Here is a 15,057-nt window from a genome sequence, read left to right as displayed (position 1 = left end):
TGTATACATAACAGCAAGCAATCTTGGGGGCAAGCAGTCCTGCAGGATGCAATTGCCATGGGAACTTGACATCATAAGACGGCATGTATACAGAAAATGTCATATCATTGGCATATGTCTATATGACCTCAGATCCTGTTTGGATGTGTTTTGATGAAACATAATATGTCACATGAATTTGCTTTACATAACAGGTTGGCATATCCCACCTTTGGGATCTATCAAATGTTGTGTGCATAAACACACCTCCTTTGAAACACAGGGATGCAAATGGGCTAAGAACTGACAATGAGGTGTTTAACAAAATTTCACAGGACGCACATTGCACACACATCTGGTACAAATGGCCAGTCAGAGGGCTAAAGAACAATGGTAAATTATGAACGCTTTCAAATGGGGCTATAGATCTACAATTCCACCTCCTCTTCCCCAATATAGGCTAAATAACAGTCTGGTGTACCTGGCCTGTCTTGCAGACCATGCGAGGTGAGGAATTAAGATACAAATGTCACAAAACATTAAAAGAAATTCTGAGTAAATTTTCTGAGAAATGACTATGGTGACATTTGAAAAAACAAACAAAACAAAAACAAGTTCTTATAAATGTGCACCCCATTATTCGGGAAACTGGGTGTTAGAGCGTTGCTGAATCTTAATCAAACCGCGGTAACCAAACAGAATCTTAGCTGGTATCAAAGGATCCCATTTTAAATGCGGGCGCTTCTTCTCCGTACAGAGGGTAATTATCCCCATTATTCAAATGACGCAAAAGCGCCTCAACAGCCCTTTCATATATTTATGGGCTGTTTTGTTTCAAGGCTGTCTATAGTGCACACTTCTTTTTCCCAGCGCTGCACAAAAGCCCCCTCCCTCTCTCACACACTCTGCTTTCCTGGGATCGATCTGTTTAGCAAACTAATTCAGAGCAATCAGCGTCCCTGACGATTAATTAGGAAATCGGCCTGCAGCCGCACAAGTTTGTCACTGCGAGTCAGCATCAACATCAGCCCTGTGGTTTCATGATTCGCGGTCTTCCCGACCAATCAGCGCGTTTCCACCAAACTGAGTCTATATTTACAAAGGAACAAAACAAAATTCATGAGCACAAAAACAGAAAAAACAGATCAGAATAGATCAATGAAGTAGGTTAAGACAGCTCTCGTCAAAACATTACAATAGGCAAATAAACGTCCATCACGCACTATAATGTGGCAATTCACAGACTAGTCTGTAGCCCAGCCTTTAGCCGACACTATAGAATGTGATTGACAGGACTATAATGGCGACAATTTCATGCTAATAATTTGGTTAGGCCTAGATGTGTCTCATTAATCTCGCACTCAGAAAAAGCACATGTTCAACTATTCCAATAAGAAAGAAAAGTTAGCTTATAAGAATAAGCACCTGCGAAACACACAGCATCAGCATAATCTGCTTTAATATCAGGGATCATGTGGCGTAATGCAACTCATGTCAGCTCCCATGGCATAGGCTAATGCAAGACATAAGCTATTTTGGATGTGCAAGTTAGATTGGGAGGCAGGTTGCTAATAGAGGCTACATTGCTTCAGGGAATTTGCCTGTGCAACGTAGTGTGGGTCTTCTGTTATTTGTCTTGCCTAAATTCCGGCCAACCAGATTACATGACAAAGACATGCACTCGCACCAACCACCCACATAGGCTACTCCAGCTCACATTAGCACGCGTCAGAAACAATTTGTGACGCGACAGTGATTTCTCAGACCAGTGCATAGTTTGTCTTTATCATCGATAGGTAATTGTATCCACAAGTATACAGAAACATGTTATAGTCTAGGCCTAATGCTATAATGACAATTAGTTTCTGACAAATTATCCAAAATGTAGCATAGGCTATTCGAATCCCACTCACCAACTCCGGCTCAAAGTATTTGAAAGGAAAGGAGATTCCAGTGTAATATTGACCTAGATGTCATTTCACATTTAACTTGTATCCGTGTTAATCAATAGCTCATGTTCTAAGACGGAGTTTGAGATACTTGCAGAGTATAATGTGGTCATATAGCGCTCCCTAGTGGAGAAAAGAGACACCTCTGCAACTGGTGGGCTGACTCGGAAGTTCAATATCGTTCTCGCAAATAAGAACGTCACAAAATGGATTGATTGCCTAATATACGCCTAAGGTATGTTTTCGTAGTGGATGGACATAAAAATCATGAAGCATGAGCATGAATAAGGTGATCCACAAGACATGTTATGCAAAGGTCTATTATATCAGATAATATCAGAGAAAGCTACAATATTTCTGTTTTCAGTGTGGTCTCCCATTCCAGTTCCAGAGTCATCCACAGGCCTATTCCATAAATTAATTTCTTTAAGGCTGGAAGGTCTGATATTTATTATTTTTAGTTTGATGCCCTCTTTTGATGCTTCCTTTGACATTTCTCATGACACTTTTCAGAGGCTTATGCAATTGAAGCACGTGGTTTTTTTGACGTTATTGATATGCATGACTTCATTTGCATAAAAGAGGATAAAGAAATTACGTCGCGGACTTCGTTTCGTTGCTTTTGTGAATGGCTCATTTCTTTGCAAAATGTCCCGTTATAGGCATAAAGAGATTAGCATTGACCACAACATCTGCAGAAGCCTATAATACAATTATATGGCTTAAATTAACTACTCCTAAATATCAGAAGACTTTTACCCTTAACCCACGAGGAATTGCATCATAAGACAATGTTTAGTCTGATGTGGGTGGGAAACTGATTGTAATAAATAAAAGAAACTCAAAAAACAGACTGAATAAACAACCGCGCAACATCCCAATCCACTGTAACGATTGTGCGTTCCCCACCAAAAACAAACCATTAGACCATAAACGCCCAACTGTTGCGCAGTTTCCTCATGTTCCAATCTTCTTAATAAGGTGAAAACTGGTATCAATAAAATTACATCCACTGTATCATTACGCACAGGCCTTATGTAGATACACTAACACGCCAATACGAACAGATTCCCACCATTAATCAAAGAAACGCAAGGACTAATCTGCTTGGCTAATATTATTGTTTACGCACTGTCAAAGGAGCTTCAATACACAGTGCTTGGGTCAAGGTATTAATGAATTCACACCTCTGAACAACAAAGTTGAGTTGGTTTCGATGCTAGACGACCTTGGCACATGCACCTCTATGAAGGCCTGTGGATCACAAGGCGCACTTCAAACGCCGTCGAGATGACTAGGAGCATCAAAAGAGGACAATTCGTTATAAATGGCCCATAAGGGACAGCGGCGTCCTCATCATCACCATTCTCTCTAGCAGAGCCTCGGAGAAGGACCTCTTGGCCTCACTCTCTAACTATAGGAAAACAATTGTATTGGAAGGATGGAGCGCCACGGCTTGGGAACGTGTGTCACCCTGGCACTACTCCTACACTGGATTGGTGGAGTTAGAACGGATTCATCTGGCTTGTTCCACCAACGGATGCACGGGTCTCAGGGAGGCAGCAGTGGTCACCTGAGTTCGATGCACCAGCAGAACAGATACCCTCTCTACATGATCCATCTCTACCGGACTCTTCAGGCTGGAGATCCATACAGGTCGTCTCCTGACCTCAGGAGCATTCACAGTGACAACCCGAGTCTTCACGATTCCGACGCAGTTCTCAGTTTGGTTGCCAAAAGTAAGAATACCATTCTATTATTATACTATTTAGTGATATTTTAAAATAGTAATCCTAATCTGTGGATATGGCATGGTATACGACTGTAGTGCCTTTTGCGCACTTTGATTAAATGATACCTTGTATGTTCTTCCAGACAGTCTAGTATTTACTGGTCAATTTGTGCGAATTTACCTAATTAGATTTAGTCTACATTGGTGATTAACCATAGTTCAGATGTTGCGCAGTAGACAAGTGTCGAACAAGTTTTCGAATCAATACACATTCTCTCAATTGGGCGTTCAACATTATTAACGACGCCTTGTGGAACCGGCTTTTCTGATGCCTAACTAGGCCATACTCTCTCCCAAATGAATCATGGTCCCGCAATGTTACTCAGTTTCTCGCGTTCTAACCCTTAACTTGTTGTATCTTTAGCTTGCAGTCAGACCGGCACGAGGTGGAGTATCACTTTTGACTTGTCTTCCATCTCAATGAGCGACACCGTGCAGCGATCCGAGCTGCGCCTTCGGCTACCGACGTTTTCCAAGTCCAGGAGCGCAGTAGTGGACATCTACCACGCACACGGCCACTGCGCAAAGGAACCGTGCCCGGATCGTCTCCACCTGGCCAGTTTCAGAGCCACACCCAGCAAAGGAGCCTCTCATTCTACCTGGAGAGTGTTCAACATCACCGCCATGCTCAGGTACTGGCTGCATCAGGGAGAGCCAGTGGTGGAAAGCTTGAATGAGAGGGGAGAGACCTGGCACGATGATGGTCAGGATAGCGTTCATCACTCCACGACTGACACAGTCATGATGGTGGTTTTCTCCAAGCACAATCAGATGGCTGGTCAAAGGTCACCTACACTGATCCACACAGCTGAGCGGTCCAAGTACGTGGCTCTGGACCGGGCCGGAGCGACCACCTCCGGTCATGCAGCAGGGAGTCGTCGAAAGAGGAACCACAAGCCTCGGGATATGTTGCATGACGCAACGGGGGTTCCAGGGGCACTTGGATCCTTATCCTCGAACGGTCCACAGAAGACACTCTGCAGGAAGGTGGACATGTGGGTGGACTTCGAGCAGATCGGCTGGAGCGACTGGATTGTTTATCCAAAGCGCTACAACGCATTTCGCTGTGAGGGAAGCTGTCCAAGCCCTGTGGATGAAACCTTCTCGCCTACCAACCACGCTTATATGCAGGTAAGGACACTCATACAATTTCAACGAAATCATACTTACCTTCATACGTTTTAATGGCTAGTGTTCACGTTGGTGTTAAGTTGTTCTGACTTGTCTGTTTCCGGTCTGTCTTCCAGAGTCTGCTGAAGTTGCACCATCCTGACCGCGTACCTTGTCCATCCTGTGTGCCCACTCGTCTCGGCCACCTATCCATGTTGTACTACGAGAATGGAGAACTGGCCATGAGGAATCTCGAGGGCATGGTGGTGGAGGAGTGCGGTTGCCACTGAAAACTCTCACCTGCAAACGGACGGCGCAACAGCACTTCAGAAAAATATATATTACCATCCGGTAATGGTGGAACTACATCTGCACTACGGTAGTTCTGGGGTCAGCTACTCTCAAAAACGTTTTACCCTGACCTTCTATACAAAGAAAACTAATATGTTTTGGCAATGCCAAATGCCATCAAGTTCTTAGCTGCATCTGGCAGCCGATTTGAATGGCTAAAATAAGCACTGATCACACTCAACCATCCTCACAGCAGGGAAACGGGTGTGTCTACCGACAGAAACGACAAAAATAGCGCTTTATTTCTGTTGCATGACTTAGGTGTCAATACATGGTATTTCATGTTTTTTGATGAAGTCATATTCTTTGAAGCTGAACAGGACCTTACAGGAAGGGGAATGTTTGAACTGGATATGGCCTTAGAAGGGGGAGCGGTGAACTAGAGAATGCCAGGAGTGATGCAGTTGGAGAGGACAATCCCCAAACCTTCAAAACTGCATTCATGTCTGTTTGTGAAAATGTGTAATTATGGTAATAGATGTAATGTAATGACAAAGCTAATAAACTCTCGTATTATACATTCATAATGTGAATTCTTTTTTCTAAAGCATTTTTGATTAACTTACCAGTGCCTCACACATTGTTAATTGTCCTATGATGAGCAAGGTCTGCTCTGCCGTTTTTTTTCTGGCATGGCATTGGCAAATGGTGAAGTGCATATTGTTAGTCACAGACAACTGTAACACATTAACTATTAGTTCATTTCTTCCTGATGACAATCACACCCACTTCTATGGCATGTTTTAAAGGATGATGGGGGGCCTTTTAGGACTGGACTAGACAGTACACAGAGGCAACAACTTCTTTCTTTGTTTTTATTTGTGTGCTTTCACTTCACTTTGTCTTTAGGGCAAGGTGTCTTTCCCAGAGTGCAGAGATTCACTGCATTTACAAAATAAAAAAGGCATATTACATTCTCATGAATGACACTGTGAAAAATGCTTTTCAACAGAACAGAAATAGATTATCATCAATACAAAAGGCATTGTTGCCCAGATATAAGGGAGGGCCCAAAGTAAAACTTGGCCTTGTCAGGCAAAGACCTCTCTAGCGAGGTGCAAGACAGCAATGGCGCTTGGGATTTGAGCTTTCTCTATAATGCTTCCTACTACCACACAGTGTCACTTCCCTCCATAACATTCCAGACTACCTCTGCTGGTTTTACACAGCAAGTGAAGAAAATGCCCTTGCAGAAGATGGCATAATGAGCATAAAATATTTGGTGACAAAGACATGTTACCGATGGTACTGAAACGGGCCCGACACCTCTGGTGTACAGTAGAACAGTAATACAGCATTGAGGCACAGCAGTTGCGTAAACACTGGTTTTTTAAGGTGTATGAGAGAGGGTGGACACCCCCTGGCTCATGTGGTGTCTTTTGGAACAGTTATCTTCTTAATGGAAAAAAGGGGGCTCAGCAGCTGTCATCTCCCTCTTGATCTGGGGTGTCAATGCAATTCAGATGTCCATCTCAAACTGGGCATCTTCCCCTTCAAAAGTCACAAAACAATAACATTTTCATTATATGTGTATGTAAATGTATGTATGTGTGTGTGTGTTGTATTAAACCGATTTGTTCTTGTTTACTTATTCACATAAACAATGGGAAGCCATGTGATGTCCTTACATGCATATTTGCCAGCCTTAAAGACAGTAAAATAATATGTAAGGGATCACGGCCGCCAAGGTGTCCTGTTATGCAGAATTAATGGACGAGGGCGAGAGGCAAAGAACTCCGCCCGAGACCATTAATTCCGTATAACAGGACACCTCAAAGATCCTGCTGATCACCCGGCTGCCACTATATGCAACAGTCATGCCTTTATAGCACACAAAGGAAACAAGCGGTTCCGTTTAAAAAGAAGCCGACTTGTTCAGTTTGTTGTACAATTTTCTTTGGCCCTTTAACAGCGATAACATGGACAGTTAGCTTGTTTACAGTTGATTCCATTTTTGTGAAGCCTGGTTCCAGGCTCAACTGTTGTCCTACTATGGTTGTTATAGTTACCATTCATAAGCATTGATATGGAACGATGATTAAACTTTTTTACCAGATCTACTTCATAGGTGTCCCATTATTCAGAATTAATAGCCACCTCACCAGCCAATCAGAAAAGAGTATTTCTTCTTGCAGGGTGATAAATACAGTTATAGTACCAAATGAATGCATATGAACACAGGAAACCCTGGTTCCTCTTAAATTTACCTGCTCCCTTCTCTGCAGGGGGGCTGCAGTTATTATTGAGGGTCTGCTGGTGTTTGGCTGTGTCATTGTTGGCAGTAGATACAGCGGGGCTGGTCACCCCTGGAATGTCAGGGAGGCAGCAGGGGGGTGTGCGGGCCAGAGGGGAGCTACGGCAGTCCAGGAGGAACTTCCGGTCGTAGATAATGCGGGTTCCTAAAGAAGGTTGTATGGTATGTATTTGAGCAGTGAAGGAACAGACAAGGCAATAAGGGAAGACAAGGAAGGCAGGGGAGGTCGTTTCACAACTGGCAACAGGTAAATGCTGTAAATAACCATGATAAAATGTTTACCCAAAATATTATGTAAACATGTGTGCAATGCACTGTTTACCCCCGTAATAGCTTGCCACTTCAAGCAAAGTTTAGTGCAGAAGCAATGAATTAATCTCTCACGTACACATGGGAGGCACTGAGCCAAAGTCTGCTTCAGCATGCCCCAACACGCCCAAAACAACTTGGTTTGTTCCACCTGTGAGACCTACCAAAGCTGACACTTCACACTTACCGCTACTTTGTTTCATTTTCTAACCTTGAGAAGTGGGAACTCAGTGTTTATTTTGTCGTTTCGCTTTTTGGGGGCAAAATGATTTTAAAAAAAAGAACTGTCACCTTCACACCAGCTTTAGTCGTGCTGTATCTTATCGCTGGTTAGAAAAAAGGGTGTGTGGGCAAGCAAGAGCTCCAGGCCTGGTTGGGAGGGAGAGAAGGACTAGGGAGAAGAGGCCAGGAAGCTATCAGTCCTGCTATCAGAACCAGCTGAAATCCACTGACAACATTCCCATGCATGGTGGTGTATCCTTACCCCGCATTCACTCTCTTCAGTGAATAAACAATGTCTGAATTTGTGCACTCACTGTAGGATGCAGCCATCTATAACCATCTCCCACACATTTTTTATCCACACAAGATTAACATCTTCATTGACCACCCCCATGACTCTAGTTTAGCAATAATTTCTTGCTTACAAGTTAGATGTATATTTTGAGGAACAGGAACAATGTCATTGCAGAGCAGCAGATATGAAACTTGATTCCATAGTGACACCCATGGTATTTGCACACTAGCCTACACATCCTCAGTCTATTGGGAGCCAACTGGTGCACAACAAACTATATATACCAAAGCTATATTTAGTATTCTATATAGGTCACGGTAAAATGTATGAAAGTAGGCTAGATCAAGTATAATTCAGTTGTCTGTGTGATTCACACCATTTTATACATTTATATATTAATAGAACACCACGTCCTGCAAACATGTACTTAATGTTAGTGTTGTTTTGCTTAAGGGAGGATGTTCTGACCAAGTGTCACATGCTTGCACGAGGACGTAGCTTCCTGCTACAGTTTAACGGACTACATTGAACTGGAAGGATTTTCCAGGAGGTGTCAGAAAGATAATTATGATCGATTCCGATAGTAATACTAACCCAGTGATGGTTAAGTCACAGTTGGGAGATGTCCGGCTGTGGTGCAGATTAGATAACGTTATATAATTGTATTAACGTACTCTTCCCCTTGCAAGTAAACAAGGTGGCATATGTATTAAGCAAGAATGGGCCTGTTCCTTGTTTACATTAATGGTCACATGTGGTTTGAACAACAACAGCTCATACAGTGTACTACCCGCTCAGAGCATGTTGTTGTCCCACACAGACATCATACGCCTATAACTTTTGTTTCTTAAAGCTGCGTCACTTGTTTACGCTGAATAGCGCCTCGTGTTTGACACTTGCGCAGGCGTGCATAGCTAGTGACGTTTCTGCGATTTAATTCTTGCACGACGCAGGTGTTTACATCATAAAAACAGTGTATTGCCACCATTACATTTAACTACCATTTTGCACTCGATACAATAAATTAACTCTGATTATGTGAAACCAACGGCTACCAAAAGTCGCCAATAACATGCTTTGGCTACCAACATGTAGCGACTGAGCTAAAATTAGCCAGCAAGCTAACTTAGCACTCTTAGGCACTATGGGTTAGGCAGACTAGCATATTAGCATTCAAGGCACAATAGCTAGAGGCAAGACAGCACCATAACGTTAGGTATAAGCATTTCGACAATGCAACTATCATGACATTGGCTCGTAGACAAATACTTGCACAATTGACGAAGCTATCAGTACCTCCACTTGAAGTAGAGGTCTTATTTCTATAAGTGCATTGTTAATTTATGTTTATTTACCTCCGGGTGTTGTGCTAAACAGAGTCCCCCCAGGCGTAGTGGAGTAATCATGTGGCATGTGGGCCGCATCGTTGATGATCACCCGTCTGGAGGACGGAATGGCACGGCTGGTGGTCTTCTGACTACTCACGGACATGTCTAGAAATTGTAACGAATTCCTTACTGCAAACTGCCAAAACCTGGTACAACTGCACCCGTAATTGAATCCAGGCTGTTTGCTAACTGGAAGCTGCCACGAGAGACGTTGGATTCAGTTTAGCAAGGCCCTTTGTAGTGTTAATGAACAAATTTAGTCCTGCTGGAGGTAAGCAAGTATAAGAAAATATATCTCTAAACTACCTAACTGCTATCATGCATTCACTCATTCACTCACGCTAAATGGCCAAAACGCTTGCAGAGCACGCTTCCACTTTCACACTCCTTCACTCACACACCTCGCAGTCGCAGGAAAGGCTATTTAAAAGGAGAGATGTGATGTCGCCCCCCATGGTCACCGAAGGAATAGCAGTAGAGGGTCATTGTTTATCTATTCACGCGGTCACCATGCAGTATTTTCATCTTGGAAAAGGAGTGGGTTGGGCCTACTGTATTTCACTACGGTTGGCACCAGTTATTTAAGCTTTCATGTCTTTCTTCCATTCTCTCACTCTTTCTTTCTCTCCCTCTCTTTTTCTCTCTCTCTCTCTCTCTCTCTCTCTCTCTCTCTCTCTCTCTCTCTCTCTCTCTCACACACACACACATACACCTTCTATATGTCACATCTTTCTTTATTAATTACTGTAAATGGTTTGAGCTGGTGTGCAGGGTACATGGTCTATACATATCTTCATATCAGAACGAATCTGATCAAAAGGCTTGTATACATTTTCATGTTTGTTTTTCCTCTCTTCATGACAATAAAAAAAGAAAACAAGATAGCTACAAAGCCTCTACATTCTCCATGTTATGGGCAATTTCCTCTAGTAGAACTAATATGCTTAAAGTACATCCATAACAACTCTAACAAGGGTGCATAGCATTCTAATTAAATATATTTTGTCATATATTTATACATATATTCTTTATTAAAAACATATTTTCTGTGCATGTGCGCAGTTGCATTCCTTAGTACAGAGTAATATGATATTGCGTTAATATTGTCATTTATCCATTCTAAACGAGTATAGTTGAACTCTAGTTTTTGCAACAGTTAACATTGTACATAAACTCATATATTTTTTTAAATACATAATTATCTCAACGTTCTTGCACACCACACCTCCCATGGTGCTCCCTAAAACACTCTGTCCTCCACCCCCTTCTGACCACACAGAGTCCTCTCTTCCCCATACACACACACACACACACACACACACACACACACACACACACACACACACACACACACACATATAGTTCCATAGATCATCCTGGACTTTCGGGGCAGTATCCGTTCCATTTGAAAGCAACTTGCAAGACACACAAAAAAATCTGTTGCACACACCATCCTTCAACTCCCAATCCAGTACTTAGATGGGGCGTGATCAGACCTTGCCCAAAAGATAATCTCCTCTGAGCCTCTATGTGTGAACCGAACTTGGAGAGCTCTGGACCTTTGTCTTTCAGTTTGTTTGGATAAACTAAAACCTGAGTGAAAGAATCATTTAAAAAAAGTGCACACTAGTGACTGAGTGCTGGATGACAATGAAAAAATAGTGTGCTTTACAAGTGTATCATCCACACATAAAAAGATGCGGCTCATTCATCAGTTTGATTCATTCATTCAATAACCCAAGCATTTATCATTTAAGCTGCCATTCATGCATTCACTCAGTCCAGTCAACTGACCCTACATTCAACATCATAAATAATGACATTAAAATAAAGGCTTGATGTAATATCATTGAATGAAAAATATGTCATATGATTATGTGAACCTGCTGAATTGCTACTGCACATTATCTGTGTTGTGACTGCAGTACCTCTCTCACAGGTTGCACGGAGCCCCTGGCTGTATACGCTTTCGTCTGCTGAACCATACAACACCAGTAGGTGGCGAAAGCAACTGCCCTCCTCTACAAATAGCTACTCCAGACAGAGAATTTCGGCTTTCATTACCTTGACATTAAATCATAAAACACAGCTTTGTGCTAATGAGGAGGCTACGTAGCTTTTCCCATCATAGAAATGAGCTGCTGCATATGAGATCAACGCAAAATGTTTACATAGGCCTATCCATGCTTCTGAAAACTTTCATAGGCCGAAAGGAATGCTACAGAGGTATAGGGCACAGATGTAATCATAATCTGAAACAAATTACGCAGAGCTCTGTGACCGCAGCTTTAAGATTATTGCTTTGGCGGAATATATTTCATCTGCTGTCTGTGCCTACAGGCTTTTGTCATCAAAAGGATGAATGTGGGGTAGACTGTATGAATGACAAAGTGTGTGTGTGTGAGGATCAATATTTCACATGTGCTTTGCAAGTTGTGTGTGTGTAGACATGGACATGCACATTGTGTGTGCTCATGTTACAACAGCAGGTAAAGCTGAGGGGATGACATAGGGATGGCATAGGAATTCACAGTTCAGGGGTCAGTTTTATTTTAAGAACTATCACAGTGCTGTCTATCTGTCTGTGTGCCCGTCTTTCTTTCTCAAACCTACTGCTCCTGTTGTGAGAAAGAGAATCATAACTTCACATGATATAAACCATTTCACTACTGTGACTTTCCCTTCTGCTATGTATCTGCATCATGGCAGTGATCAATGACAGGCTACTGTTTAGATATCCATTTTGTCCTATACATGCATTTATCAAGAACCGAGCTTCATTTAAGCCAAGAGAGCTGCAGGGATACAGCTTCAATAGTATGAAGCATAGTGTCCAATCTTAACAATAGGCTCAAAATTAACCAGATCAACAGGGACTTCACATATTTGTATCTTTGACCTTGTTGTGTAATTCTGAGAATTTGGGGCGGATCTGTGGGATACATTGGAAATGGCCTGAAATAGACTACCTGGGCTCAATGTAGCCTAGCTCCTCTGAATCTGAGGTTGTGCCTAACTAACTAATTAACTAACCAACCTTCACAGGGTAAGCATAGTCAAAGCAGTGGTGTGGTGCAGTGAGCGGGAAAACAGAATTGCTACAGGTGTGGCACAGATGGGACAGGGACAGAGAGTCACAGAGCGGGGCTGAGGAGAGAGTGTCTCTTCCCCTTTCCTTTCAAGGACCTTTGGGGCACAGCCATAGCTTTAGCACCCCCAGGCTAGCATTCAGCAGAACATGCTCTACCTGTCTCAGGGGAGGGGTAGAGCTTCCTTTTCATATATTTCTTTTATATTTGAAAAATAAAACAATATACACAGACAGTAAGAAAAACAAACAAAGGGCAAAGCAGGAGCAAAACACAAACAATACAATTTATAGTTTTCTTTACACAAAGGGAAACGGAACAAGGCTCAGTTAAATGCGGACGCACACACATGCAAGCACACTCAGACACACGCACACACACATAAACGTTTATAAAGCAGAAAAGCAGTCATTTTTTTAAGTCCTCATTCCCACACCAAAAACGTCTTGACATATAGTCACAAAAAACATGGACCAATCAGGAGAGGGTTCAGTGCCAAGCTAGAAGCGAGTACACATGCTGACACACCAACACACACCCACACAGACACTCTCTCTGTCTGTCTCTTTCTCTCTCTCTTACAGTATACACACACACACACACACACACACACACACACACCACGCACACACTCACACACCACGCACACACTCACATAGACCATAGAGTGCATATACCACGAAGGAACAGGATAAATGATCTGCGGGATGAGGGAGTGGGATATCAACTGGCTCAGTTTCAACTAAGTTGTTTGGTTGTCTTTCTGACTGTCAAGGAAAAAAAGAACTGTTGCTTTTTTTAGAGCAATATAGTGTTTTAAGTCTCCCTTTTGCAATGGAAATGCCTTCGGTTTGCAGTATAGGTCCATGATAACTTCAACCCCCCCCCAAACACAAATCCTGGGACGACCCTTTGCTTAGTACCCTTTTTTTGATAGTTTCTTTTTTCTTAGATAATGACAGGTCATAGGTCATGCACCAGCAGTCAATCATGCGTATACAGTTGACAGGAAGCACTTTTTTGTTTGCTTTTTTTGTTGTTTTTTCCTTCACATTTTGTACAAAAATTTGCATGCCCTATACTAGTTGTGTTTTTTTTGTTGTTCTTTGTGTGTTTATCTGTTTTTTGTTATGTTTTGTTTCTTCTGTTGTTGTTAAAAATGTTACAAAACTACAGGTAGATGTCCTTTCCACATTTTCCCCCATCTCTTATGCAGTGGTAATCAATGATGGTTTCGTGGTTTTTTCGGATGTCTGTCTGTCAATAGGGGGCGCTCTTGTTGTTCACTTGGGGGGTTTTCCATCCCCTCTTCTCTTCTTCTCCACCTGTTTCGTTCTGTCTCCCAGCTGCGTGTTGGTGACTGATGGTTTGGCAGTGGATGTCCGACCCTGTGGACAGACAATTGGTTTGTAAGTCAAAAGACAATCTTTGAGATCATTGCTAAAATTACTTATTGCTATGCTATGCATCTGCTTGACTGATGTTATGACCAGGATGTATGGACAGTGAAGAACACAAAATGCTCATACAGTCCCGACACCCAGAAAGTTGCCTTCTGTGAATCACTGAAATGCAACTACAACCATCCAAATCATTTTGGATGTTTTCGGGACAGCAGCGACGAGTGTTCTACTCTACTCAGGGCTCAAAGCAGTGAGGACCAGTGTTCATTGGAGCTAACGAAAGCAGATATGCTAACAGTTCTCCTCCTCTTAGCATCGTGCATAAAGGACTCATGTCTATTTCTACACTTCTATGTTCTATGGTTGAGTTATATACCTTCAGGACTGTGTGTATTTGTTTCAGTGCTTTAATCTCCGCAGACTGGAATGCTTCACTGTCTGCAATTCCCTCTTCACATCCACACCCAGCTAGGAGGGAGGGAGGGAGGGAGGAAGGGAGAGGGAGGGGGCAGAGAGACAGGAGGAGGAGGGGAAAAGACTTGAGAGCGTTCAGTGTTCTGGTGAGTTCTAAAGTAAATTACTTTTAGATGTCTGCATGTTGCCTTCCGTGTTAATGTATGAGTGAACCACCTTTCTCCACTCCACTTTTCTCAAAGGGCACCTACCTTTGCAACTACATTTCCGTGCTCGTCTGTGAACTGAGGCTCCACGGGGAAATCGACACCTTCTTCTCTCTGCGAAAGCAACACAATTGTGTGAAAGGGAAACAAAATCCCATTGGTCAAAGAATACCGTGGCATCATGGGGGAAAAAAACATGTCCTCCTATTGTGGATTTTTAATATGTTGGGGATTAGCAGTCTTCCACTGTGGGTGCTGCTATGGAAAAGACCAGGATAGTGATAGTCTAATTGAAA

The 15,057-nt window shown here is 42.6% G+C and overlaps 3 protein-coding genes across 3 annotated transcripts in view; 1 reads left to right on the top strand and 2 right to left on the bottom strand.

The window, feature by feature from the left end:
* Positions 1-343: 343 nt before the first annotated feature.
* On the top strand, positions 344-5,672 carry ndr1 (nodal-related 1). The gene is made up of 5 exons (XM_076283410.1): positions 344-372; positions 1,180-1,198; positions 3,523-3,667; positions 4,085-4,851; positions 4,968-5,672. Exons 1-5 carry the CDS (start codon positions 344-346, stop codon positions 5,118-5,120), a joined length of 1,113 nt encoding a protein of 370 aa, XP_076139525.1. The 3' UTR covers positions 5,121-5,672.
* Positions 5,673-5,982: 310 nt separating this feature from the next.
* On the bottom strand, positions 5,983-10,073 carry eif4ebp1 (eukaryotic translation initiation factor 4E binding protein 1). The gene is made up of 3 exons (XM_076284521.1): positions 9,617-10,073; positions 7,389-7,580; positions 5,983-6,672 (listed from the first exon to the last, which is right to left on the bottom strand). Exons 1-3 carry the CDS (start codon positions 9,750-9,752, stop codon positions 6,641-6,643), a joined length of 360 nt encoding a protein of 119 aa, XP_076140636.1. The 5' UTR covers positions 9,753-10,073; the 3' UTR covers positions 5,983-6,640.
* Positions 10,074-10,661: 588 nt separating this feature from the next.
* The window catches only part of ank1b (ankyrin 1, erythrocytic b), an 80,901-nt gene continuing 76,505 nt past the window's right edge, over positions 10,662-15,057 (bottom strand). The window contains exons 42-44 of the mRNA XM_076284522.1: positions 14,807-14,875; positions 14,518-14,609; positions 10,662-14,126 (exon numbers count right to left, since the gene is read on the bottom strand). Coding sequence (XP_076140637.1) covers positions 14,541-14,609; positions 14,807-14,875 — 138 coding nt within the window. The 3' untranslated portion in view covers positions 10,662-14,126; positions 14,518-14,540. The remainder of the gene's footprint in view (positions 14,127-14,517; positions 14,610-14,806; positions 14,876-15,057) is intronic.

This window comes from Alosa pseudoharengus, unplaced genomic scaffold, assembly GCF_046254945.1.
Source record: "Alosa pseudoharengus isolate Yale_2024_CS ecotype anadromous, Long Island Sound unplaced genomic scaffold, YU_APseudo_1.1 YU_APseudo_1.1_scf_14, whole genome shotgun sequence".
Classification (NCBI taxonomy): domain Eukaryota; kingdom Metazoa; phylum Chordata; class Actinopteri; order Clupeiformes; family Clupeidae; genus Alosa; species Alosa pseudoharengus.
This window is presented reverse-complemented; position numbering and strand designations above follow the sequence as displayed.

Excerpts from the sequence above, each read along its gene's own strand:
- ndr1 (XM_076283410.1), top strand. The coding sequence starts at position 344 with ATGGCCAGTCAGAGGGCTAAAGAACAATG. Across the intron at positions 3,668-4,084 it reads TCTCAGTTTGGTTGCCAAAA|CTTGCAGTCAGACCGGCACG; the intron begins GTAAGAATACCA and ends TTGTATCTTTAG. Across the intron at positions 4,852-4,967 it reads CCAACCACGCTTATATGCAG|AGTCTGCTGAAGTTGCACCA; the intron begins GTAAGGACACTC and ends TCTGTCTTCCAG.
- eif4ebp1 (XM_076284521.1), bottom strand. The coding sequence starts at position 9,752 with ATGTCCGTGAGTAGTCAGAAGACCACCAGCCGTGCCATTCCGTCCTCC. Across the intron at positions 7,581-9,616 it reads GTTTAGCACAACACCCGGAG|GAACCCGCATTATCTACGAC; the intron begins GTAAATAAACAT and ends AACCTTCTTTAG. Across the intron at positions 6,673-7,388 it reads CCCTGCAGAGAAGGGAGCAG|GGGAAGATGCCCAGTTTGAG; the intron begins GTAAATTTAAGA and ends TGACTTTTGAAG.